At 34.7% G+C, this 27937-nt stretch overlaps 1 protein-coding gene and 2 pseudogenes across 1 annotated transcript; all 3 read left to right on the top strand.

The window, feature by feature from the left end:
* The first annotated feature begins 671 nt into the window (after positions 1-671).
* Positions 672-6683, top strand: LOC114181417 (annotated as a pseudogene).
* A 4712-nt stretch (positions 6684-11395) lies between these two features.
* Positions 11396-14951, top strand: LOC114181418 (putative disease resistance protein At3g14460). Its single transcript, XM_028067868.1, has 2 exons — positions 11396-14403; positions 14452-14951. The coding sequence occupies exons 1-2, from the start codon at positions 11421-11423 to the stop codon at positions 14949-14951; spliced, it is 3483 nt and encodes a 1160-aa protein (XP_027923669.1). The 5' UTR covers positions 11396-11420.
* A 4409-nt stretch (positions 14952-19360) lies between these two features.
* Positions 19361-23415, top strand: LOC114181526 (annotated as a pseudogene).
* The last annotated feature ends 4522 nt before the right edge of the window (positions 23416-27937 follow it).

The following is a 27937-nucleotide window of genomic DNA, read 5'->3' as shown; positions in this document are numbered from 1 at the left end:
CTTACAGTAAGATCATTGCTACGGTGTTTTTGCAAAACATGCATTGCAAAATCTCTGTTTTTAATTTCTGCATTTTTTATTGTAGTACCTTTTCTCTGTTTTTAATTTCTGCAGAGGCAAAGGGAATGAAAACATCACTGTTTCATTTTCATGGGAAACTAATAAGGTTTATATAAAAGTAACTATATTGCCTTATACCTAATCACTGAACGGTTTTAAAACTATACCACAATCGTAAGAAGAACAAATAAAAAGTAACCATCACCAAATAACAATAATAGGTATATCAAAATCTCATCTCGTAATCTAATTTAATTCTTAATTAGTGTCCAAATAAAAAAATAATACCAAATCAGTGTTAAGTGGAGTCAGTCAATGAAATAATATTTAAAATTTTACCCGAATATTTTTAACAATTAAACAAATTATCAGAAAGACATTATTGCTTCACTGGGCCCACAATCCTCTCTCCATTCAGAATTTCATGCTTTCATTCATCACAGCCGTTTGAATGAATATCGAACAGCTCACATTTTATGATGATGAATAAAACTTATCAAATTTTGAGCCGTCCATTCCTAATCTAACGAGGATTGTGAAACAAAGCTGAGAAAATTTGCGATCAAAGAAATAATGTTCCACTATCCTTAAAGTCAAGTCTTCGTCGTAAAAAGGCCAACTACTCATTGCATCGGTATAGCATCCCTGTTGTAAACTTCCATCTCAAATCTCACACTTCCATTCATCGTTCAATCCATTTCCAACTCCTACCATGGCAGCAGAAGTTGTTGGTGGTGCTCTTCTTTCGGCCTTTCTTCAGGTTGCATTCGACAGGCTAGCCTCTCCTCAATTTGTAGACTTCTTTCGTGGAAGAAAACTTGATGAGAAGCTGCTCGGCAATTTGAACATCATGCTGCACTCCATCAATGCTCTTGCTGATGATGCAGAACAGAAACAGTTCAGAGATCCACACGTCAAAGCATGGCTTCTTTCTGTCAAGGAGGCTGTCTTTGATGCAGAGGATCTCTTGGGTGAAATAGATTATGAACTCACCAGATGCCAAGTGGAAGCTGGATCTGAACCTCAAACCTTTACTGACAAGGTATCTACCTTCTTCAACTCTACTTTCAGTTCATTTAACAAGAAAATTGAATCAGAGATGAAAGAAGTCCTAGAAAAACTAAAATATCTTGAACAGCAAAAGGATGCTCTTGGTTTGAAAAACGGTACTTCTTATTCTGATAGTAAGGTGTCACAGAAATTGCCATCATCTTCTTTGGTGGTTGAAAGTATTATCTATGGCAGAGATGCAGACAAAGAAATTATCTTTAATTGGCTCAGATCTGAAACTGACAATCATAACCATCCATCTATATTTTCCATTGTGGGCATGGGTGGATTGGGTAAGACCACACTTGCCCAACATGTATACCATGACCCAAAGATGGAGGAGGCTAAGTTTGATATCAGAGCTTGGGTTTGTGTTTCCGATCATTTTGATGTTTTGACAGTGACAAAAACAATTCTTGAGGCAATCACTAACTCTAAAGATGATAGCGGGAACCTAGAAATGGTTCATGGAAGATTGAAAGACCAAATATCAGGAAGGAAATTTCTTCTTGTTTTAGATGATGTTTGGAACGAAGGAGGAGAAGAATGGGAAGCTGTTCGAACTCCTCTTAGCTATGGGGCTCCAGGAAGTAAAATTCTTGTCACAACACGTAGTAAGAAGTTGCTTCTAACATGAGGTCTAGAGTGCATCTTCTGGAGAATTACGAGAGGATAAGTCTTGGAATGTTTTTGAAAAACACGCATTAAAAGACGATGAAATTGAATTGAACGATGATCTAAAGGAGATTGGTAGAAGGATAGTTGTGAAGTGCAAAGGATTACCTCTTGCTTTGAAAACAATTGGACGACTTTTACACACAAAGTCATCCATTTCAGATTGGGAAAACATATTGGAAAGTGACATGTGGAACTTACCAAAGAAGCTAGTGAAATTATCCCCGCTTTATTACTAAGCTATCACTACCTTCCTACTCCTCTCAAGAGATGCTTTGCCTATTGTGCCTTATTCCCCAAAGATTATGAGTTTGCGAAGAAGGAGTTAATTTTGTTGTGGATGGCTGAAATTTTCTGCATTGTCCTCAAGAAATTAGACATCCTGAAGAAGTTGGTGAACAATACTTTAATGATCTATTGTCAAGGTCTTTCTTTCAACAATATGAAGGTAATTTCGTCATGCATGACCTTTTAAATGATTGGCAAAATATGTTTATGGGGACATATGTTTTAGGTTGAAATTTGATAAAGGAAAATATATACCTAAAACAACCCGTCATTTTTTATTTACACCCGGTGATGTCAAATGTTTTAATGGTTTAGAGAGTTTAAGTGATGCTAAAAGATTGCGTTCCTTTATTGCAATTGCACGACTTAGGGGACGTTACCTTGGCAACTATCCTTGGCAATTCATGATTTCATTACATGATTTGTTCTCCAAGATTAAGTTTTTACGCGTCTTATCTTTCTATGGTATTAGCGATCTCAAAAAGGTCCCTGATTCTATTGGTAATCTTAAACATCTCCAATCGATAGACCTTGAGTATACTAATATACAAAAACTACCTGACTCAATAGGTTTGCTCTATAACTTGTTAATACTGAAGTTGAGCAATTGTTATGATCTGGAGGAATTGCCCTCAATTTGCATAAACTCACTAAATTGCGTTGTCTGGAATTTGAAAGAACAAAAGTGACAAAGATGCCAAAGCATTTTGGAGAATTGAAGAATCTTCAAGTACTGAGTACGTTTCTCGTTGATAGAAACAATGAGTGCAATATTAAGCAATTAGGAGGACTCAATCTTCATGGAAGTCTATCAATTAAGGAGGTTCAAAATATTGTGAATCCTTTGGATGCATTAGAAGCAAATTTGAAAAATAAACACCTTGTGAACTTGGAATTGGAATGGAAGAGGAAGCACATCCCTGATGATCCATTGAAAGAAAAGAAAGTACTTGAGAATCTACAACCTTCCAAACACTTAGAACGTTTGTCTATCGAGAATTATGGTGGAACAGAATTTCCAAGTTGGGTATTCAATAATTCATTATCAACTTTGGTGTTCTTATGTTTGGAGAACTGTAAGTATTGCCTATGTTTGCCTCCTCTTGGACTTCTGTCATCACTAAAGACCCTCAGATTAGAGGGTTTCATGGAATAGTGAGCATTGGTGCTGAGTTTTGTGGGAGCAACTCTACTTCGTTTACATCCTTGGAAAGTTTGGCAATCGACAACTTGAAGGAATGGGAAGAGTGGGAATGTAAAACTACTTTTCCATGTCTTCGATATCTTTTTATCAATCGATGTCCAAAGCTGAAAGGTACTTCAGAGCAACTTCTTAACTTAAAGGAACTATTTGTTAGTTTACGTGGTAAGCTCATAATTTATTCATGCCCACTTGTGAATATTCCTATTACCCATTACGATTTTCTTGAAGAAGTGATAATTGATGGTGGGTGTGACTCTCTTACCATCTTTCCGCTAGATTCTTTCCAAAGCTACATTTACTTCATATAACAGGGTCCCGAAACCTACGAGGAATTTCAAATGAGCACACTCATAATCATCTCAAGGAAATGAAAATTGATGAATGTCCTCAATTTGAATCATTTCCTAGTGAAGGTTTATCTGCTCCGCAGCTATGGAAAATTGAGATTAAAGGAGCAAGGAATTTGAAGTTGTTGCCAAAGCGCATGCAAATCCTACTTCCCTCTCTTACTGAGTTGCGAATAACTGATTGTCCACAAGTGGAGATGTTTGAAGAAGGAAGTTTGCCATCAAATTTAAAAGAGGTGTCTCTTTCATGTTTCAGACTTATAGCCTCCCTGAGAGAGGCTTTGGGTGCCGACACTTGTCTTGAAACATTGACTATTATAGAGGTGGACGTGCAGTGTTTCCCTGATGAAGGTTTGTTGCCACCCTCTCTTACCTCTCTAGAAATCTACAATTGCCCAACTCTCAAAAAGCTGAACTACAAGGGTCTCTCCCACCTCTCATCTCTCACACTTTTTGGATGTCCCAACCTTGAATGCTTACCAGAGGAGGGTCTGCCCAAATCCATCTCTTATCTTAAAATCTGGTTGTGTCCATTAATCAGTAAGCGTTGTCGGAATCCTGAAGGCGAAGACTGGAAAAAGATTGCTCACATTAAAAAACGGATTATTGAACCAGTCGCGTTACAGGTGCTAATTCTCTCTCGACCTTTTCGATTACAATTTTCTTAGTTACAAATATTTCACTCTGTTAGCACTTGCTAAACAACATATGCTCAAAGTTGTAAAAGAAATGGTCATATGAGTTTTAATGGATTACTTGTTAATTGCCAATTCTTTTTCGAAATCAAACATTTTTCAGAAAGGTGCCTCTTGCAACAGTTTTATCAGTTATTGCTTTTTAACAAAATCTGGTAGTAAGTTGCAAATATCAATTAATATAGATTTGTTGAATTAAGAATTGTAAAAAAAATTCATTTTAGTATTTAGAAAATTAACTATTTAACAAAATATAGATATTTCTAATGGAAAATAAACTTGACAAGTTGTATTGTACTATCATGATAATTAAAGAGATTTTAAGAAGAATAATAATAACAATAAATGTAAGCCCTTTTTTTTTTTTTTTTTTTTCTTCTGTACTGTAGAGTTTGGGCCTGGCCTTTCCGGAGGCCCAAGGCCCTGCCCTACAGAAGGGCACCCTACCCTACCATATTCCCTCATTTCTGCCTTGTTTCCTTTTCAGAAAGTTTTCCCCCTCCCTTAAACGCTCTCAACTCTGTCCTTCAGCAAGGCTCTCCTAGGGCACAAAGCTGGTCTGCTTTCAAGCTAGGAAAACCCTTTTTCCCAGGTGAGTAAGCTTCGGAACCTCTGGTCCGCTCTGTTTCCTTCCTCTTTGCCTAATGCATGTGGGTCAAGTTGGAGTTAGATTCCCTGAGCTCGTTCTGTTTTCTTTTCCCAGTTTTCGTTCACTGCCTTAGCTCCTGGAGCTGCTGTGCTACGCTGTTAGAGTCTGGTTGTTCTTGGTGCTCCAACAAGAGGTAAGGGAAGCTAGATCCATCTGTTTTTGAGTTGTCCTTGGCTGTTTGTGGTTGTTTTTGAGTCCGTATGGCGTGCCTGGTATGTTTTTATTGAATGATATGGGTTTGCATGTGGGTTTGGGGGCGGATCTGAGTGGTTTCCGCCACTGCATGTGGGTGGACAGTGGTGAGCTCTGCGATTCTCGGCCCAAGCGAGCTCGTCTCCGCCTAGGCGAGAGTTGCAGGACGTTCACCCTGGTTCTCCCTCGAGCACTCGCCCAGGCGAGATGCTGCACTTTTGGGCGACAGGTCAGCTCGCTCAGGCGAGACAGCGTCGCCTGAGCGAGAAATCGTGAAATCATTTAAGGCTCCACGTGGTAGGCTCGCCTAAGCGAGAGCCAGTCGCCTGAGCGAGACAACTTCTCTCGCCTGGGCGACTGCTCCTAGCTTGAGCGAGGCTGCGACGGCGGAGGGCTCCAATTCTGTTTTCTCTCGTTGTTTGAGGGATGAAGTTGTGATTTATTTAATTACCCCCTTCGCTTCAAATCTTAAAGCATGTGAATATATGTATATACATGGTTGCTTGAATCTTATGAACTAAAAGTTGGTATGTGGCATGAATAATACATGGATTTTGTTTGGTTGGTTGGTTGAGAATTTGCATGAGAATTTAATGGATGGTCAAATTGAGGTGGGAATTGCATGAGAAATATGATTATGATGGTGTGATTGGCGTAATTCCATGAGTCGCCGTGGGAGGCTCTATGGTGGCGTGTGATAGGCGTAATTCCATGAGTCTCGTGGGGAGACTTTATGGTGGCGTGTAGTGTATATATTAAGATATGGATTCAAGTAAGGATCGCATCCCGAAACTCTAAAGGGTCAGTGAGTCTCAAGTAGAGCAAACTGACCCAAGTGGTGAGAGTAGCGGGAGGCCCTAGTCTTTGGCAGGATAATGGCCTTAGACGTTTGAAGGCTAACCTCGTGAGTGGTAGGGTGAAACCCATTGGCAATGGCTCTGCAGAGCAGTAGAGGCCACCACGAGTGCAGGCATCCAGTGAATCCGATCTTAATATATGTATCCGGATAATTGAGTCATAGTGTCTTGCTTGTTTGCCATAACATGATCTATGTGTCTCTGAGTTGTATGTCTGGAATGCTTAGATATTTATTTCTTTATGCCATGATAAGTATCATATTACACTAGCTTACCCTTGCGTGTTTGTGTTTGTTTGCTGTTATGTTTTCTCTTTTGCGATGATCACCGATTGGTGGGAGCAGATGGGAATACTTCTGGAGGTAGGCCTGATGGTGGTAGCGGTGCAGTCTAGTGGGCCCGTTGGTTCGGTTTTCGAAGAAATTCTATGGCCCTCGCGCCTTGTAGTTCCATGCTCTTAGAGCATTTCTTTCGCTCAACTGTTAAACTTTAGTTTGTTTCTGTTTATGGCGTGGTGGCATGCCTAAATCCGGTTTCGTAGTATTTTCTGGATGACTGTAATAGCTACCTTTTAACCGTTTTGCTTATCCGAATGCTTCTCGTTATTATAATTGCGTGATGCTTTATTTGATGGATTAATCTATTAAAATGGGACGTCACAATAAACTATGGTTAAAATTAGAGAAAAGAAAATATTTTTAATCCTTTTTTGAAGGAAAAAACTATTTTGAAAATAGTTTATTTATGTAGAATATAAGAAAATATTTATTTAATATAGAAGAAAATTTTAATTGAGGTTTTGTCGTAATATAAGAAACAAATATGATTCATAACATTAAAAGATGATTTTGGATAAATTAAGAGAGGAAATGAAATTTTGATAAATATAAATATTTGGTTATTGATGTGATGATTAGTTAATAGTAATATTTTTAAATATTTTCAGATCATTGGTTTATTTTTTGTTGTACAACACTGAATTAACCTTATGTGTGATATTGTTTATCGTTATGTAAAACATTGGAGGTCACAACAAGTACATAACCTATTAAGACTCAATATCAATGCTTGTATCCAGATTAAGTGAGTCTTGGTTTTATATATCTGTATGTAAATAATTGATTGTTTGTGTATACCTTATACTATTGTATTGTGAATTAATGTGTGTGTGTGTGTGTTTTTTTTGTAATTCATTAGCTTATTCTTTTTCCTATGTTTTGTTTTTTTGGTGTATGTTTTCTTTTGCAATAATCACCTGATCGGTGTGAATAGTTGAAGATTTTGGAGCTGGATTAGGCAAGGAGGAGAGGAGGAGATGTTGTTGTATTGTTATATCTATATTTTTTGGTATTAGCTCGTAGTTTTTCTTTGAAAACTCTTTGATAGTTATACTTTCTTTTGTATTTTAATTTATTTATTTTGGGATGACCGATAACTCGGATGTTACAACAAGTCATATTACTAAATCACATTAACAAGATTTGATTAAATGTTATCAATATTTAGTAATGTTTTTGATGATTTAGTAATATTTTTTATATTCATTAAAAATAAATCTTTTATTGTGCCAAGATTGTTGGAGGAAGTGCAACGTGAATTGAATCTATTTAGGGGATTTTCAGTTTGCTGCATGTGGTTTAAAACTGGATGGTCGTGTTATTAGAGAGATTCAACGTTGAGTAGATCCCAATTTCACACCACACACATTCAATACATGGTTGACATTTCCATACACACACGTGTGTGTATATATATATATATATATATATATATATATATATATATATATATATATATATATATATATATATATATATATATATATATATATATATATATATATATATATATATATATATATATATATATATATATAATGACAATATAGAATTATATATAATTCTATTATGTTATCTTTCTTACATGCTTTCCATTAACTTCTAATAAACTCATACAAAGCAATAAATATTACAAAGTGCCCTAAAATCACAAAACTATACAAATAGTTATTCAAAACAAGCAAAACCCTTGCAAGAGTATTTTCATCACACCAATACACATTGACCAGACACCATACCATTATTCAAATAATTGCAAAGTTACACTAACCTTATGGAACAAAGCAAATGTATAATCAGCAAGAATAATAATATTTTGATCAATATTTTTTTATTCAATTTTTAACCCAATGCTTCAATCACTTTTTAATTATTATATCACATCACTAAATAAAATAAAAATAGATAATTGAAAGATGATTAAAGTGATAAGTTAAAAGTAGATCAAAATATTATTATCCAAGATCTACTCTTAATCTATCATTCCATTCGTTCTTCAATTATCACATTACACTATTAAATAAAATTAAAATAAATAATTAAAGAGTGATTAAAATAATGAGTTAAAAGCGGGTTAAGATATCATTATTTAATCAACAAATTACAAGAAGAAAAAAAAAATTATGTACAAAGAAGATGTAGAAGATTAAAAGATTTTTATATGTTCGACTCATGAAAGTTTACACGATATAATAATAAACTCATACTGGACTTGGTCACTCTACTGAACTTTGGAATTATGTTTATAAATTACATAATTACTTGTTGATTACAATAGTTTTTCTACAAACATAATTACTTGTTGATTACAGTTGTTAGGGGTGGGCATGGATTGGATTTTTAATGATCCAATCCACATCCATTTTAGATCTAAATAATTGGATTAAATTTTTTACCAAAATCCATTTTTTTAGCAAAAGTAGTTTGGATTTTTTTAAAATCCATATCCAAATATTTGGATCAAGATTTAAATCCAATCCAAATATTTGGATAGAGTTCAAAATCCAGAATCCATTTTTGTATAGAAGAAATTTAAATTGAATTTTTTAAAACTTGTATCATTAAGGCCTGGATGCCCGGATGGGCCTGACGACCTGGACGGGCCCAAGGACCCGGACGGGCCCAATGACCAGGACGACCCAAACGGGCCGGACAACCCGAACGAGCTCGACGACCTGGACGGGTCGGACAACCCGGACGAGCCCGACAACACGAACAGGCTCGACAACGCGAACAGGCTGGATGACCCGAATGGGCCCGATGACCCGGACGGACCAGACGACCCGGACGAACCCGTCCAAACAGTCAGGCCCAATCGGGTAGTCGTGCACGTTTGAGTCGTCAGGCTCGTCAGGGTCGTCGAGCCCATCCGGGTCGTCGGGCATGTCCGGATCGTCGGGCCCGTCCGGGTCGTAGGGCTCGTCCAGGACGTCGAGCCCGTATGGGTCGTAGAGCACGTCCAGGTCGACGCGCTCGTTCGTGTAATCGTGCCATCTGGGTTGTAAGGCCTATGTAGGTCGTTAGGCTCGTCTGGGTCGTTGGGCCCGTCCGAGTCGTCAGGTCTACCTGGATCATCGGGCCCATCCGGGTCGTCTGGCTCGTTCGTCGTTGTGCCCATCCGGGTCGTAAGGCCCGTGTAGGTCGTCAGACCTGTCCTGGTCGTTTGGCCCGTCTGGGTCGTCGGGCCCGTCCAGGTCTTTGGGCTTGCCTGACTCGTTCGGGTCTTTGGGCTGCCTGACATGTTTTCATCATTGGTCCTGCCTGGTCCTTTCGGGTCTTCGGATCCGCCTGACCCGTTCGGGTCTCCGGGCCCGCCTTACCCGTTCGATTCTTCGAGTCCACCTGACTCGTTCGGGTCATCGGGCCCGCCTGACCTATTCGGATCTTTGGGTCTGCCTGATCTGTTCGGTTCTTCGAGCCCGCTTGACCCATTTGGGTCTTTGGGCCCACCTGGCTCATCAGGTCATTGGGCCCGCCTGCCCGTTCGGATCATCGGGCTCACTTGAATTTTTTGAATCGTTGGGCTCGATTGACTAGTTCGATTTGTCGGGCCCGCCTAGCCGGTTCATATCTTTAGGCCTACCCAACCTCTTATGGTTGTCGGGCCTGCCCGATCCGTATAGGTCGTCGAGCAAGGCCTGTCCATGTCTGAATTTAGCATACTCCATCTCAACCTTTAGTCTAACCCAACTAAAAATTTAAATTGAAAATTTGGATTGGATTTTTTAGATTATCCATATTTAAAAATCTTGATTTATAAAATGGATATCCAATCCATAAAATATATAAAATGTAGATTAGATTGAAATGTCAGTTGTATTTGATTTCACACTTCAGAGTTTTAAAATAGTCATATGGATTGATGGATTTGGAATCCTATGTTATTTTTATAATTTTTAGGAGTTGAACCCAGATTTATTGTAAATGAACCACAGGATTTGCATATTTTTTAATTAGGCTCGTAGACCTTATATTAGAGACCAAATTGCTTTAGGGTTTTGTAAAATTAGGGTTTAGGTAAGAGCTTATTAAAGACCTAATTCTGCCCAAAAGCAAAGATCATAAATCAATTATTTTTCTATTTTCGCTTTTGATATTAAATAACGAAAAACAAAATATCTGAGGATCAATTAGGGGGTGAACATTAAACAACACAAATTGAATTCTTGCACTCATCGTTAGCTAATTTAAGTTTGTTCTTTTTTTCCTAATATTGGAATCAAATATCTAGAGAACTATAATTTTCAAATTGTTTGAGGGTTTGAGTATGTGGATAGATATATTGATTTCGATTTTTAATTTTGCTTCCCAATTTACGTTTTGCATACTTAAATCCTAAAGCCCCAATTTTAATTGGAAGAAAAATAAAATTGAATACAATTTATTACATGTACTATAATAATATCCTTAACATCTTTTTATGCTAATTGGTGAATCTTATTTAGCAGAATTTATTTATTTATTATATATAATCTTCCATCTTAGGGCTTATAGCTCATAAAATGGGGATATATAAAAGATAGAAAACAGAAAGAACAAGGGAAAGCATACGATACATACATCTATTTAGCACAAGTTGAGCTACAAATGTTGTTAGAGATAAACAAATAAGGAAAAAGAAAAATGTAACAGTTGCCTTTTAATTTTTTTTTCCTTTTTTATAAATATAAAAGTTAACTTTTTTTTTTAATAACTAAATACCTGGTAGAAGTGGTGTAATTATTGTTTCACACATTAAATTCGTCAAAACCGTTTAATGCGTATCCAACCGCTCAAATTTAGATGAGACTGAATCAAACTCATCCTATATTTCAACCATCCATTCTTAATCGGACAATCACGGTTTACGAGTGACTTAACCTTCGATTCCAACGGATCATTAAGTTACAAAGCTCAGGGAAGTTTGCTTTGTCCGAAAGACATAAAGTCAAGTCTGCACCGAGTCAGTGTTCTTAGAGTCAATTCACCGTAAATGGTAAAATACCTAACTATTAATTTCCGCATTGTGGTTCGTAAACTGCACTTCAAATTATACATTTCCATTCACCATTTCTCAACCCCTGCCATGGCAGCGGAACTTGTTGGTGGTGCTCTTCTTTCCGGTTTTCTTCAGGTTGCATTCGACAGGCTGGCTTCTCCTCAAGTTGTACAGTTCTTTCGTGGAAGAAAACTTGATGAGAAGCTGCTTAGCAAACTGAACATCGTGCTGCACTCAATCAATGATCTCGCTGATGATGCTGAACAAAAACAGTTCAGAAATCCACACATCAAAGCTTGGCTTTTTGCTGTCAAAGATGTTGTCTTCGATGCAGAGGATCTCTTGAAGGAAATAGAGTATGAACTCACCAGATGCCAAGTGGAAGCTGGATCAGACCCACAAACCCTTACTTCCAAGGTATCAAATTTCTTCAACTCTACTTTCAGTTCATTTAACAAGAAAATTGAATCAGAGATGAAAGATGTCCTAGAAAAACTAGAATATCTTGCAAAGCAAAAGGGTGCTCTCGGTTTGAAAGAGGGTATTTACTCTGGTGATGGATCAGGTAGCAAAGAGTCACAGAAATTGCCATCTTCTTCTTTGGTGGTTGAAAGTGTTATTTATGGCAGAGATGCAGACAAAGAAATGATTTTAAATTGGCTCACATCTGAAACTGAGAATCATGACCAGCCATCAATACTTTCCATTGTGGGAATGGGTGGGTTGGGTAAGACCACACTCGCCCAACATGTATACAATGACCCAAAGATAGAGGAGGCTAAATTTGATATCAGAGCTTGGGTTTGTGTTTCCGACCATTTTGATGTTTTGATAGTGACAAAAACAATTCTTGAGGCAATCACTAAATCTAAAGATGATAGCGGAGACCTGGAAATGGTTCATGGAAGATTGAAAGAAAAAATATCAGGAAGGAAATTTCTTCTTGTTCTGGATGATATTTGGAACGAAAGACGAGAAGAATGGGAAGCTGTGCGAACTCCTCTTAGTTGTGGGGCACCAGGAAGTAGAATTATTGTGACAACACGTGGTGAGAAAGTTGCTTCTAACATGATGTCTGAAGTGCATAGGCTAAAGCAATTAGAAGAAGAGGAATGTTGGAAACTTTTTAAAAAGCATGCACTAAAAAATGATGATGATGAATTGAATGATGAGAGAAAGGAGATTGGCAAAAGAATAGTTGAAAAGTGCAAAGGATTACCTCTTGCTCTGAAAACAATTGGAAGTGTTCTTCGCACAAAGTCATCCATTTCAGATTGGCAAAGCGTACTGGAAAGCGACATATGGGATTTATCCAAAGAAGTTGAAATTATGCCTGCTCTACTATTAAGTTATCAGCACCTTCCTTCTCATCTCAAGAGGTGCTTTGCTTATTGTGCATTATTTCCAAAAGATTATGAATTTGACAAGAAGGAATTAATTTTGTTGTGGATGGCTGAAGGTTTTCTCCATCACTCTCAACATATCAATAATGTAGAAGAAATTGGTGAACAGTATTTTGAAGATCTACTAACGAGGTCATTCTTTCTTCAATCAAGCATCAAAACACGTTTCTCTATGCATGACCTTCTGAATGATTTGGCAAAATATGTTTGTGCAAACTTCTGTTTCAGATTCAAATTTGATAAAGGAAATTTTGTACCCAACACAACCCGTCATTTTTCATTTAGATTGGAAGACGCAAGATGTTTTGATGGTTTAGGGAGCTTAACTGATGCTAAAAGAATGCGTTCATTTCTTCCAATTAGAGAAACTGCAACAACTAAATCTTACCATTATAAGCTTCCTTGTCAATTCAAGACTTTGATACATGAATTGTTCTCCAAGTTGAAGTTTTTACGCGTATTATCTTTGGATGGATATTCCGATCTAAGAGAGGTACCTGATTCTGTTGGTGATCTTAAACATCTTCATTCGTTAGACCTTTCGCGTACTTACATCCAAAAACTACCTGAGTCAATCAGTGTGCTCTATAACTTGCTAATACTGAAGTTGAACGGTTGTTCATATCTGGAGGAATTGCCCTCAAATTTGCATAAACTCACCAAATTGCATTGTCTGGAATTTGAAGATACAAAAGTGACAAAGATGCCATTGAATTTTGAAGAATTGAAGAATCTTCATGTATTGAATATGTTTTTGGTCGATAGAAATGGTGAGTCCAGTGTTAAGCAGCTAGGAGGACTCAATCTTCATGGAAAGCTATCAATTAATGAGGTGCAGAATATTGTGAATCCTTTAGATGCATTAGAGGCAAATTTGAAAGATAAACACCTTGTGGAGCTACAGTTAGAATGGAAGTCGAACCATGTCTGTGATGATTCAGAGAAAGAAAAGAAAGTACTTGAGAATCTACAACCTTCCAAACACTTGGAACATTTGTCAATCACGAACTATGGTGGTACACAACTCCCAAGTTGGGTCTTCAATAATTCATTATCAAATTTGGTGTTCTTACGTTTGAAGAGCTGTAAGTATTGCGTATGTTTGCCTTCCCTTGGACTTTTGTCATCTTTGAAAACCCTTGAGATTATAGGGCTTAAAGGAATATATAGCATTGGTGTTGAATTTTATGGGAGCAACTCTTCGTTCATGTCCTTGGAAACATTGAATTTCATCGACATGAAGGAATGGGAAGAATGGGAATGTAAAACTACTTCTTTTCCACGTCTTCAACATCTTTTTGTGAATAGATGTCCCAAGCTGAAAGGTCTATCAAACCAACTTCTTCATTTAAAGCATCTAGTTATTTGTTACTGTGATAAGCTCATCATTAGCGAGACCAACATGGACACACGATCGCTTGAATTCCTGAAATTGAATTCATGTCCACTTGTGAGTATTCCCACTACGCATTATAATTTACTTAAAGAAATGTCAATTGACGATGGCTGTGACTCTCTTACAACCTTTTCGCTAGATTTCTTTCCAAATCTCTGTTATCTTTATTTGAGAAGATGTCGAAACCTACAAAGAATTTCACAGGAGGACACTCATAATCATCTCCAGAGAATGACAATTGCGGTATGCCCTCAATTTGAATCATTTCCTAGTGAAGGGTTATCTGCTCCGCAACTAGTCAGTTTTGAAATTTTTGGAGCGCAGAATTTGAAGTTGTTGCCAAAACACATGCAAGTCCTGCTTCCTTCTCTAAATCAACTATGGATAATTGATTGTCCACAAGTGGAGATGCCTCCGGATGGAGGTTTGCCATCAAATGTTAAACATATGCATCTTTCAAATGTTAAACTTATGGCCTCCATGAGAGTGAACTTGGATAACACTTTGCAAATTGGAAAGCTGGACGTGGAGTGCTTTCCGGACGAAGGTTTGTTGCCACGCTCTCTCACCACTCTACTAATTACTGAGAGCCCCAATCTTAAAAGGCTAAACTATAAGGGTCTCTGCCACCTCTCCTCTCTCACACTTAATGGGTGCACCAACCTTGAATGCTTACCAGAGGAAGGTATACCCAAATCCATCTCTTCTCTTACAATCTGGGGTTGTCCATTGCTCCAAAAACGTTGTCAGAATCCAGAAGGCAAAGACTGGGAAAAGATTGCTCACATTCAACAACTGAGAGTTGGGAAATGGGAATAAGACAAAGAAGTTCAAAATTAGATGTGCATACTTGTCTTTTCTCTGTCTCTTTCTACAGCTGCTAATTCTCCACAATATTTCTCTACCTTTTCCATTACACTTTTCTATAGTCGCAAATATTTCTCTCGATAGTATACATCTTTCTTCAAATCAAACACTTTTTTAGAAGTTGCTTCTTGTTATTGTTATATGTTATTGCTTTTGAACAAAATTAAAAATTAAGTTGCAAATATCATTATAGATTTGTTCATTTAAAAATTGTAAAAGTAATAACATTTTATAGTAATTTTCTATTATTTTGTTGCTCTGCTAATTTTATATTGGAACAGTTTGCTCTATATTGAATCACTTTGTTAACGAAAACTACAATTTAAAATTTATTAATATATCTCATTGTGGTGATTGATTTATAGACATTCAATTTGAGTTAATCTTTTATCAAATTATTTTATTTTTTAAATGTTTTTGTTTATATAAGTTAACTTAACTTTATTTTTTTTGTTTGGATAAATTACGTAAATCAAACAGATTATTTAAATATCAAAGAATAGTTGATAATTCAAAATAGATGATATTCTATAATCATTCTTGGTTAAAGTTCCTTTTTTTTTCCCTGAGGTTTGTTAAGATATTTTCAATTAATATTGTCGAAGCTTTTATCCATTGAAGTACATCCAAATTGTTTTCTCAATCGAGGCTAATTTTCCAACATTGTTAGTTGGATTTTTTTTTTGTCGACATTGACTAAAGCAATCCTAGTTAAGGTTAATAAAAATTTTCAAGTTAACATTTAAAAAAAAATCCTAAACATTATTGACAGAAAAATAACATATTTTTAAGGACCACTAATAAATTATATTATATAAATATATTTTTTTATTTATTTTTATAATTTGTTTTTAGTTAAAAGGATGAAATAGTAGATTTATAAAAATTAATTATTTAATTTTGATATGCATAAACATATACATAAATGCCAGAGACACGTGTAATTTATCATTGATCAAGTACATCACTGACTCAGTAGCATAGTCAATTGAAGCTGTAGCTACTGCAACAAGATTGCAGAATGTCCTTAAATCAATTTGGCTGAACAATTATTTATCTTAAATTTGTTTAATTTCTCACATTTTTAGTCCAAAACATGCAGCTAGCTATGATGGCAATTAACATTGTGACAATTTCTTCACATCTGTTTAATGTTGACAGGTTGAGACCATTCCTTGACAGCTACTACTTTGTGACTGTTCGTAGTTCATGTGTTATATTCTGCAACCGAGTCGTAATCTTCTACACCAAAACTTTAAGACAATGATGTTATAGGTCTTTATTTTTATATAGTGTTTAACTTTGTCTATTATATCTAATATGAGACTTTGATTTACTCTTGGACTATTCCCAACAATCTTTTTCCAAGGGTGAGTCCAGTTTTTTTTTTTTTTTTTTTTTCTTTTTCATATGATATATTTTCCTTTAGGTATATGAGTGACCCCTGATTTACACCAAAACCTTAAAGGCAATGATGTTATGAGTCTTTATTTTTATATAGTGTTTAACTTTGTCCATTCTATCTAATGTGAGACTTTGACTCACACTTGGATTATTCCTAACACGAATCACTATAGTTCTTCACCTTGAGTTGTAACTTGATTTTTCAACTCTTTCATCCATGTGTTCTTAGCCATTGATGTGGGTAAAAGCACTTATGAAAGAAAGTATAATTTTTATTATGAAATTTACTCTTAAAGTAGCAACAACAAACAGCCTAGAGTTAAATAATTAGATGGGAGAAAAAGTATTCAGAGAAGGAAAGATAAATAAGCAGATAGGAAATATCACTAATAAAAAAAAACTTTTTATGTTTGTTATTGTTGACATCAGAGAAATGTCTGACGTTATTACATGTGTTATAAATTGATATTGGAGGTATCATCAAATGTAATTTTAAGTCGAACGTGGTCTGTAATACACTTAAATTAATGTTTGTTCTCTAAGGAACCAAAATAAAATTTGGAGCCAATTTAAATAAAAAAGGGCAGAATTTTACGTATGTTAGGACATTAATAGAAGTAAAATTCCGTCAAATGTTGCTCTAATCGACATAATTTTACGTCTGTTAAAACAAATGTCAAATTCTTTCTTTTTTTATGTTTTACTTACATTTGTCAATTAACCAAATCTGATAATCAGAAAGTCACAACGCAGAATATATATTTCAAAACAAAAATTATTGTAATACAAAATGTAGATTTCATAATCTAAAATTCTTTCTTCAACGTTTTAATCTAAACTAAATATGATAATAATCTTAAAGCTAAACCTAACTCCAATTTTGGAGGAGAAATGTTGCCCACTCTTTTCTTATTTGCTGCATTGCCCCATGTGAAATAGATGATCAATTCTTGAGGGACTAAAGTGAGTAAAGTCGCAAAAATTAATGAGAATGAATTAGAGTGGCAAGAATTGACTAATGAAAACATATAAAGCAATGAAAATGGGAATGTAACATGCAACAACAATGGAAAGCACGAAAAACAGTGAGTTACTATGAAAAATAAAAAGTGTTTGATGGAATGTCTGAGTGAAAATGAAAACCGGACAAAACTGTTTGATAAAATGCCTGAACGAAACTGAAATATTAAATGAATTATGAGAGCAATTGGAACACACTTTAATCAATACAACAATGTAATGAGCTACTTTAGAATCATAAAACTAAACTAAAACAACAAATTGAAACCAAGAAACAAAATTAGACGGCAAACTGAAATGAAAACAGTGAGTAGTGTATGCGACTGAAAACTAAATTATGAAGATTGATAAGAAAAACTGAATTAAGATGCAATAAAATGGTTTGAATCATGGACGCAACATGAAATGTAGTCTAGAAACATACTAATTGAAAACTATAACCGATAATTGATACTAAGAACAAGTGCAGAATTAGATTTTTAAGATGGGGAAAACTAACTAAACTAATAAACCTAACTTTCTAAAATGGGGTAAAAACTGAAATATGCAATTAAAACTGGAATTAAAGCCATGAACAAGATTCAAATGATGAAACTAAACTTAAACAATGCATAAAACTGTAAAATGAATTCAGAAACTGAAATCTAATATGCAGAACCGGTTCTAAAATCTGAAAATGTAAGATCAACTATATTAACTACCATAACTATATTACCTACCATGATGAACAAATGAGAACTCTGAATTGAAATGTGAATTATGCAATGGAAACACAAACTGAATCATGAAAACAGATTAGGGACCAATTTAACCGGTTCAGCATTTTACAAGTTGTTCTTCAATGATTGCTTAAAACTGCTGAACTCCAATTCTCTGCACCATACAGCTGCTGTCACCTTTTTTTTTTCTTTTTTCTGAAAATCCTAAAATCAACAAATATAAATTACTAAAAAAAATCTAACTGTTAGAATGCAAAATTAAAAAAGATTTAGAAAAACTAATATTTATTGAAGGAAAACCAAATATGTCCTTAAACAAAGAAATAAAAGCAAAAGGTCTAAAAAAAGTATAATTAGTCTAGAAAAGTATGAACAAATGGAGACTTATCAGCAGGTTATTAAAAAGGACTTAAAGTTCATGATGTATAAAGAGATAATTGTTTCCTGTGTTCATTGTAATATTACAGCAGGGTCTGAGGCTGTAAAATTCTACAACATATCATATAGATAAATCAAAATATCATGAAAACCATCGATACCACTTATTTAAATTAACAATCTTAGATGAAGTAAGATGGGATTCAATTAGCAGCTCAATCTTGATCTACTAAACACATAATTCTTGGGAAATGTTTTTGTAAGATGGTGACTTCAACTATCCAAATCTTATACACTCATAATGTCTTTACATCATGTTATCATGACTTTATTATCTAAGATCAGATATGGGAAAGGACGTAATATGCTTACTATTAAACCAAATTGAAAAAATTATAAAAAAGAGGCGAAGAAGTACTAATAAATTAAATCTCGGCTAATTAGAAATTACTGACTAAACATCTACTAAACTAGCTTAATTACCTCATGATAGCCAATTAAGTGAAGAAATACGAAATGAGAATTAGTACATCAAAATAAATTTGCATGAATATAAGATCATTGAAGCAGAAAAGATATTTACTTTTATATAAAGTTTTGGTTTCAAAATACGATATACCAAGTCAGATATCACTACTGCTTTATAATCAGACAAGTTTTGCTTTATATTCATGGATAACAGCTGTGAGCAATTTTTGTGATTCGAAAGACTCAACTATTATTGCTTCACGGGGACTCAACTTTCTCTCCATTCACAATTTCATACTTTACAACCTTTGAATGAATATTACTACTCACATTTATAATAGCGAATCAAACTTATCGAATGTTTGAACCGTCCATTCGTAATCTAAAGAGAACTGTGGAACAAAGCTGAGAAAAATTGCGATAAAAGAAAATGATGTTCCACTATCCTTAAAGTCAAGTCTTCGTCGTAAAATAGCCACATACTCGTTTCATCGGTATAGCATCCCTGCACTTGGATTTCAAATTACACATTTCCATTCACAATTCACTCCAATCTGTTCCAACTCCTACCATGGCAGCAGAAGTTGTTGGTGGTGCTCTTCTTTCCGCTTTTCTTCAGGTTGCATTCGACAGGCTGGCTTCTCCTCAATTCGTAGATTTCTTTCGTGGAAGAAAACTTGATGAGAAGCTGCTCGGCAATTTGAACATCATGCTGCACTCCATCAATGCTCTCGCTGATGATGCAGAACAGAAACAGTTCACAGATCCACACGTCAAAGCATGGCTTCTTTCTGTCAAGGAGGCTGTCTTTGATGCAGAGGATCTCTTGGGTGAAATAGATTATGAACTCACCAGATGCAAAGTCGAAGCTGAATCCGAACCTCAAACCTTCACTTACAAGGTATCAAACTTCTTCAACTCTACTTTCAGTTCATTTATGAAGAAAATTGAATCAGAGATGAAAGAAGTCCTAGAAAAACTAAAATATCTTGAACAGCAAAAGGATGCTCTTGGTTTGAAAAACGGTACTTCTTATTCTGATAATAAGGTGTCACAGAAATTGCCATCATCTTCTTTGGTGGTTGAAAGTATTATCTATGGCAGAGATGCAGACAAAGAAATTATCTTTAATTGGCTCAGATCTCAAACCGACAATCATAACCATCCATCTATATTTTCCATTGTGGGCATGGGTGGATTGGGTAAGACCACACTCGCCCATCATGTGTACTGTGACCCAAAGATGGAGGAGGCTAAATTTGATATCAAAGCTTGGGTTTGTGTTTCCGATCATTTTGATGTTTTGACAGTGACAAAAACAATTCTTGAGGCAATCACTAAATCTAAAGATGATAGCGGGGACCTAGAAATGGTTCATGGAAGATTGAAAGACGAAATATCAGGAAGGAAATTTCTTCTTGTTTTAGATGATGTTTGGAACGAAGGAGGAGAAGAATGGGAAGCTGTTCGAACTCCTCTTAGTTACGGGGCTCCAGGAAGTAAAATTCTTGTCACAGCACGTGCTGAGAAAGTTGCTTCTAACATGAGGTCAAAAGTGCATCTCCTGAGGGAATTACGAGGGGATGAATGCTGGAATGTTTTTAAAAAACATTCATTAAGAGATGATGATCTTGAATTGAATGATGAGAAAGAGGAGATTGGTAGAAGGATAGTTGAGAAGTGCAAAGGATTACCTCTTGCTTTGAAAACAATTGGAAGTCTTCTCTGCAAAGAGTCATCCATTTCATATTGGAAGAGGGTTTTGGAAAACGACATATGGGACTTGCCGAAAGAAGTGAAAATTATCCCTGCTCTATTACTGAGTTATCAACACCTTCCTTCTCATCTCAAGCGATGCTTTGCTTATTGTGCATTGTTTCCGAAAGATTATGAATTTGACAAGAAGGAATTAATTTTGTTGTGGATGGCTGAAGGTTTTCTCCATCACTCTCAACAAATCAATAATGTAGAAGAAATTGGTGAACAATATTTCAATGATTTACTGACGAGGTCTTTCTTTCTTCAATCAGATTTCAAAACCTATTTCTCCATGCATGACCTTCTGAATGATTTGGCAAAATATGTTTGTGCAGACTTCTCTTTCAGGTTGAAATTTGATAAAGGAAACTGCATACCCAAAACAACCCGTCATTTTTCATTTGCTCTCTTTGACGTAAAATATTTTGATGGGTTTGGGAGTTTAACTGATGCTAAAAGATTGCGTTCTTTTTTTCCATATAAAAAGTTTGGGAGAAGATATATTTATCATTATCCTTTGCAATTCAAGATTTTGGTACATGAATTGTTGTCCAACTTTAAGTTTTTACGTATATTATCTTTGGATCTATATTCTGAGCTTAGAGAACTCCCTGATTCTATTGGTGCTCTTAAACATCTCCATTCTTTAGATCTTTCGGGAACCAGGATACAAAAACTACCTGACTCAACATGTTTGCTCTATAACTTGCTAATCTTGAAGTTGAACTATTGTTTAATGCTGGAAGAGTTGCCCTCAAATTTACATAAACTCACCAAATTGTGTTTCCTGGAATTTGAAAATACAAAAGTGACAGAGATGCCAATGCGTTTTGGAGAGTTGAAGAATCTTCAAAGTACTCAGTGCGGTTTTTGTCGATAAAAATAACGAGTTCAGTACTAAGCATCTAGGAGGGCTCAATCTTCATGGAGGACTATCAATTATTGAGGTGCAAAATATTGTAAATCCTGTAGATGCATTAGAAGCAAATCTGAAAAATAAAAATCTTGTGAAGTTAGAGTTAAAATGGAAGTCAAACTACATCCCTGATGATCCAAGGAAAGAAAAGAAAGTATTGGAGAATCTACAACCTTCCAAAAATGTGGAACATTTGTCAATAGAGAACTATGGTGGTACAGAATTGCCAAGTTGGGTATTTGATAATTCATTATCAAATTTGGTGTTCTTAAAGCTAGAGGACTGTAAATATTGTTTGTGTTTGCCTCCCCTTGGACTATTGTCATCTCTGGAGACCCTTGAGATTATTGGATTTGATGGAATAGTGAGCATTGGTGATGAATTTTACGGGAATAGCTCTTCTTCATTTACATCTTTGGAAAGATTGACATTTTCAAACATGAAGGAATTGGAGGAATGTGAACGTAAGACTGCTGCTTTTCCACGTCTTGAATTTCTCAAGGTGTATCAATGTCCCAAGCTAAAAGGTCTGCCAGATCAACTTGTTAAGGTAAAGTATCTTGATATATGTGGCAGCATGAAAGCATCGTGCTTTGAAAGGTGTGAGCATACTGTATCTCATAATTCACTTGAAGACTTGAACTTTTGTGATTTTCTAATTATGAATATTCCAATGAGTTGTAGCTTTGATCTGCTTGAACAAATTGGGATCATTAGCAGTTGTGTTTCTCTAACAACCTTTCCACTAGATTTCTTTCCAAACCTTAAGTCTCTTTTCCTGCTTGAGTGTCGTAACCTACAAATTATTTCACAGAAGCACACTCATAATCGTCTCATGCATTTGACAATTGTCAGTTGCTCACGATTTGAATCATTTCCTAGTGAAGGGGTATCTGCTCCGCGGCTACAGATAATTAAAATTGATGGAGCGGGTAATTTGAAGTTGTTGCCAAAACGGATGCAAATCCTGCTTCCGTCTCTTAGTGAACTACAAATAATTAATTGTCCAAAAGTGGAGATGTTCCCAGACGAAGGTTTGCCACCAAATGTAAAAGATGTGTCTCTTTCAAGTTTCAAACTTATGGCCTCCCTAAGACAGACCTTGGGTACCAACACATGTCTTCAAAGCTTGTATATTAAAAATATGGATGTGAAGTTTTTTACCGATGAAATTTTGCTACCACACTCTATCACTTCTCTACGAATCGATCACTGCCCAAATCTTAAAAAGATGCATTACAAGGGTCTCTGCCACCTCTCCTCTCTCACACTTCATGCTTGTCCCAACCTCCAATGCTTACCGGAGGATGGTCTCCCCAAATCCATCTCCTCTCTTGAAATCTGGAACTGTCCATTGTTGGAACAACGTTGTCAGAATCCTCAAGGCCAAGACTGGAAAAAGATTGCTCACATCGAAAAACTAAGTGTTCGCTCAAAATTTTAAAGTTAGATGAGCAATAATTCCCGTTTCTCTGCCTCTTCAACAGGTGTTGATACTCTATACTATCTCTCTACCTTTTCAATTACAATCTTGTTAATTTACATTGTTGTGCTATTACATTCATCACTTTGTCTAATGATTTCTTTTGTTAATTGTTTATTGTTAATTTTTAAACTAATGATTTAATTGGAAGCCGGTATCTGGTGCTAATCGTATTATCTCTGTACAACATTCCTATCTGAATCTGGAGGGAGCAGAAGACACCCTCCCTCATCGGCTGACCCTTGATTCTAAGCTGCACACCGAAAAGAGTAAGTAGTTGTTTAGGGATATTCTTCTTGAAACAAACGCAATTGTGAAAATGCAATTACTTTTAAACTTCCGTTTCTTGGGACTTGAACTTGTATTTGTTTTCGTCTTGTTGAATTTATATCCTCAACTGGTATGTTCTGTGTTATTTTTTTCTACTGTACTTTCAAAATACACTGATGACTAATACCCGTGCTGTGATGCTCCGACACGGTGGTTGGACGCCGCTTCCCGCTCCCGAAGCGGACACGGACGCGGAGGCGCGGCGGACACCTGCACGACACGGTGTCGGAGGCTTCTCTCTGGATCAGACACGGCCAGGTCGGAGACACGCGTTGGCGGACACCTGTAGGTGCTCGGATGCGCGGCGGACACCTCGCGAGGAAGATGGTTCTCTGTTCACGCTCTCTGTTCACGCCCTTTTCACCCTTTTCACGCCCTTCTCTTTTTAATGGCACTATATTATTTTATTTGATTGTTCTTTATTACTGAGATATATTATTTGATTTTTTTTTTGTTACTCAAATATTGTATTTGATTTTTTCTTTATTACTCAATTGATTTTTTATTTGTTACTCAAATATTTTATTTGATTTTTTCTTTTGTTACTCAAATATTTTATTTGATTTTTTCTTTATTACTCAAATATTTTATTTGATTTTTTCTTTGTTACTTAAATATTTTATTTGATTTTTTCTTTTGTTACTCAAATATTTTATTTGATTTTTTCTTTATTACTCAAATATTTTATTTAATTTTTTCTTTTGTTACTCAAATATTTTATTTGATTTTTTCTTTATTACTCAAATATTTTTCAATGGATGATAATGAAATTCTTGATATTGCTAGCCTATCTCTCGATGAACCAGAATTAGAAGTTGTATTTTTTTGATGAAGATTAACATATATAAGCCTCAAACATTATGATATTTTAAATGTTTTTTTTATTATGAAATAAAATTATTAGATTTTAATATGTATATTGCCGTGTCCGTGTCTTATACTTTTTCAATTTTGCCGTATCTCCGTATCCGTGTCCGTGTCGTGTCCGTATCCGTATCCGGGCATCACAGTACCCGTGTCTTTAATGATCCACATAGGAAGAGAAAAAAAAGAAAAACTGGACTCAGTTTTGGAGAGTGACATTAAAGCAGTGAGCATTACAATAATAGCTTTTACTTCTTAGCTACAATTTTCTTCCCCCAACTTTTCGTTTATTTATGAAATTTGTAGAGGCAGGATTTTATGTAGTTGTCAGAAAACATGTAAACTTTGTGTAATTGTTGAACCGTAAAACGCGTACGTGTTTGTTATTGGAAACAACATTAGATATTTTACAATATATTTTAGATAAATGATTTCTACATAAATATCTAGATTCCCCCTTTGATGTAGTATATACATGGCAGAATAAAACAAAACCATTGTCTCCTCTTCAAGTTTCTTCAAGTTTCTGCCCTGCATGGATTTTACTTGATATCAGAAGAAAGAAATGCTGTCTTATGTGAATATTCAAAACAAAGGAAGCATATATAGAAGAGAGTCATCACATATAGAAAACATTATCATATGACACCTAAGTTTAACAATGACGAGGAAATTAAAAGAATCATTCTACCATAATCTCCATCATTATCTCTAAATTCTTGTGTTCCCTATCATATCAGCACTCATGATTGTCTACTGCATTTTTGATTGTAGTACCTTTTCTCTGTTTTTAATTTCTGCAGAGGCAAAGGGAATGAAAACATCACTGTTTCATTTTCATGGGAAACTAATAAGCTTTATATAAAAGAAACTGTATTGCCTTATGACTAATGGTTTAAAACTATACCACAATCGTAAGAAGAACAAATAAAAAGTAACCATCACCAAATAACAATCATAGGTATATAAAAACATTTGATTTAGTAACAACTACTTCACGTCAGCAATCCTAACACATCATTAACATTTCTGAATGTACATGCCAATTTATGTATGATAAGGTAATGATGAATTGAGTCTGAATGACTGTGTCCCAGTTCCTGATATTTGTATAAAAATGTTGTCTACATTAAATCACAATATTTGTATAAAAGGTTATTTGCCGAATTTATAAAATACGTTTTATTTCACTGAAGTAAACATTTACTAATATTTATTAAAGTAAATGTTACAAAAAGATAACATTTTCATAATGTTGTCTCTATATAAAAGAATTACTTATAACCTAATCTTGGCTAATTAAAAGTTACTCACTGCATGCACTAAACTCTTTATATACTAAACTGACTTAATTATCTTATGATAATAAATCACTACAAAAAAAATATTTGATTACTGACTAATTTTAGAAATAAACAATAATTAGTCACTATAGTGATTAATTTATAAACCAATTTATAAACTAAAAATTATTGATAACGAAAATAATTTCTAAATTAGTCACTATAACCAAAAAATTGGTATTTAAATTTGTCCTATTAAAAACCAATTTAAATACCAATTTTTTTGGTAACTAACGATAGAGACCATTCACTATATAGTGACCAATTTAGAAATTATTTTAAGTACCAATAATTTTTAATTTATAAATTATTATCTAAATTAGTTACTACAGTGACTAATTACTTTTTTGTCACTAAAATTGATCACTTGTAAAATATTTTCTTGTAATGAATTAAGTCAATAAAAAGAATGAGAATTAGTACATCGCATAAATATAATATAATTGATGCAAAATATATATATATATATATATATATATATATATATATATGTATTATATTTTTAAGTGATAGAATATCCAATTAAAGTTTACTATGTCCATATAAAATTTTGGTTTCAAAATACTGTCAACCAAGAAAGATGATAGCTGACTAGTATTGTTAAGTTTTGGAAACATGACAGTCAACGCCCTTTAGAGGTTTTGATTTTATTATATGATATTTTGTAGTTATATTTTGCTCATTATCTTTTCTCCTATCATGTTTTTATTATAAGGGATTATTGCAAGAAATTTAAAATAAAATAAGGAGAGAAAAATTTGCTACTTCATTAACTAAAACATTTGATGAGATACAAGATCAAGTGAAGAAGTTAGACTAATTGCATAACTAGTCTATTGATGGTTTACTTATTTTAGAATAGTCTTTCTTATTTTACACGATGGAGAATGAAAATTTTTTATGGAACAGAGTCATCACATATAGAAAACATTATATATGACACCTAAGTTTAAGAATGACGAGGAAATTAAAAGAATTATTCTACCATAATCTCAATCATTATCTCTAAATTTATAATAGTTTTATTTGAATCACAAGAATAATTTTATTTTTTTTCAATCAAACTACCTTTAGGAGGAAAACAGAAAAATAGGAGAAAACTAACCTAAGCTACTAAGAGGTGAATTCAAATAACATGTATTTATTTATTTTGTTTTTATATAATTTATTAGCTAATTACGTAAATTTGATTATGGAAGATATCCTATTTTTTTTTTTTATCTAGGAAATAAAAAGATCATAAGGTTAAAGTGGAGTTGGAGCCATGAGTTGGTGTTTCGCATTGGGTATAAATAAACAACATGTTAAGAGAAAAGACTCAGAAACCAAGAAACCAGTGTCTATAGGTTATGATTTGTAAGAGTTTTCATATTAATCGAATTTCTTGGTGGTGTCTTGATTTCTTGTAAGAGTTTTCATATGATTTGTAACACTCAATGTTTGTGCTTTCCTATTGTGGATATCTACATGAATAATCTTATCTCTAATAATTACTATAAAAAAGTTGTCTCACTTTATTTAAATCTCAAATAAAAAAGGAAACTTCATATCTTACGTCTGCAATATAAAATTGAAAATAAATAATAAAATCTGTAAGAGGACCTAGACATCAATTGATCTTACCCAACTCTCATTCCTTGTTATTGTGCATCTTTCTCTATACATATGCATCTTTCATAGTTCTAAAAGTAGGATTTTAATCCATAAAAGGTACATATTAAATGGTGGATAATATCACTTGCACATAGCCGCTAGATTTCGTCTAGTTTCGGGAAACTCTATTTTCTACACATTTGAAGAGTTTAAACGAGACAGGAAAATGGTAGGTGAAAGGAATAATCTCAATGTTCTGTTCTGTTCTTCATATGGGCTTACTATTCTCTACTATGTATGTTCGCACTTATAACACACACACACATATATATTCTTCACCACTAATTCTGTGTTGAACCTTCATTTTAGTGACAAACACAATGCAGTCATGTCGCTGTCAAATTTTATTTGCTTTAATATTCAGAACTTTAGACTGTTAAATATAATTACACTACGTAGTTCTGTTCATGGGAGCCACTTGCACACCCAAAAAGTTATTTTTTCTTCTACTAGTATTGTTTGAAAATCTGCATGTGACTACGTCATGTGCAATGTCCTCTTGTTTGGGAAACAATCGATCAGATATTTTGTGCTAAGTCAGTCAAAATATCCCTCAAATACCTACCTTTATCTTAGTCAAAGTCAGTCATTCAATCGTTCAT

This window comes from Vigna unguiculata, chromosome 4 (genome assembly GCF_004118075.2).
Source record: "Vigna unguiculata cultivar IT97K-499-35 chromosome 4, ASM411807v1, whole genome shotgun sequence".
In the NCBI taxonomy this organism is placed as follows: domain Eukaryota; kingdom Viridiplantae; phylum Streptophyta; class Magnoliopsida; order Fabales; family Fabaceae; genus Vigna; species Vigna unguiculata.
This window is presented reverse-complemented; position numbering and strand designations above follow the sequence as displayed.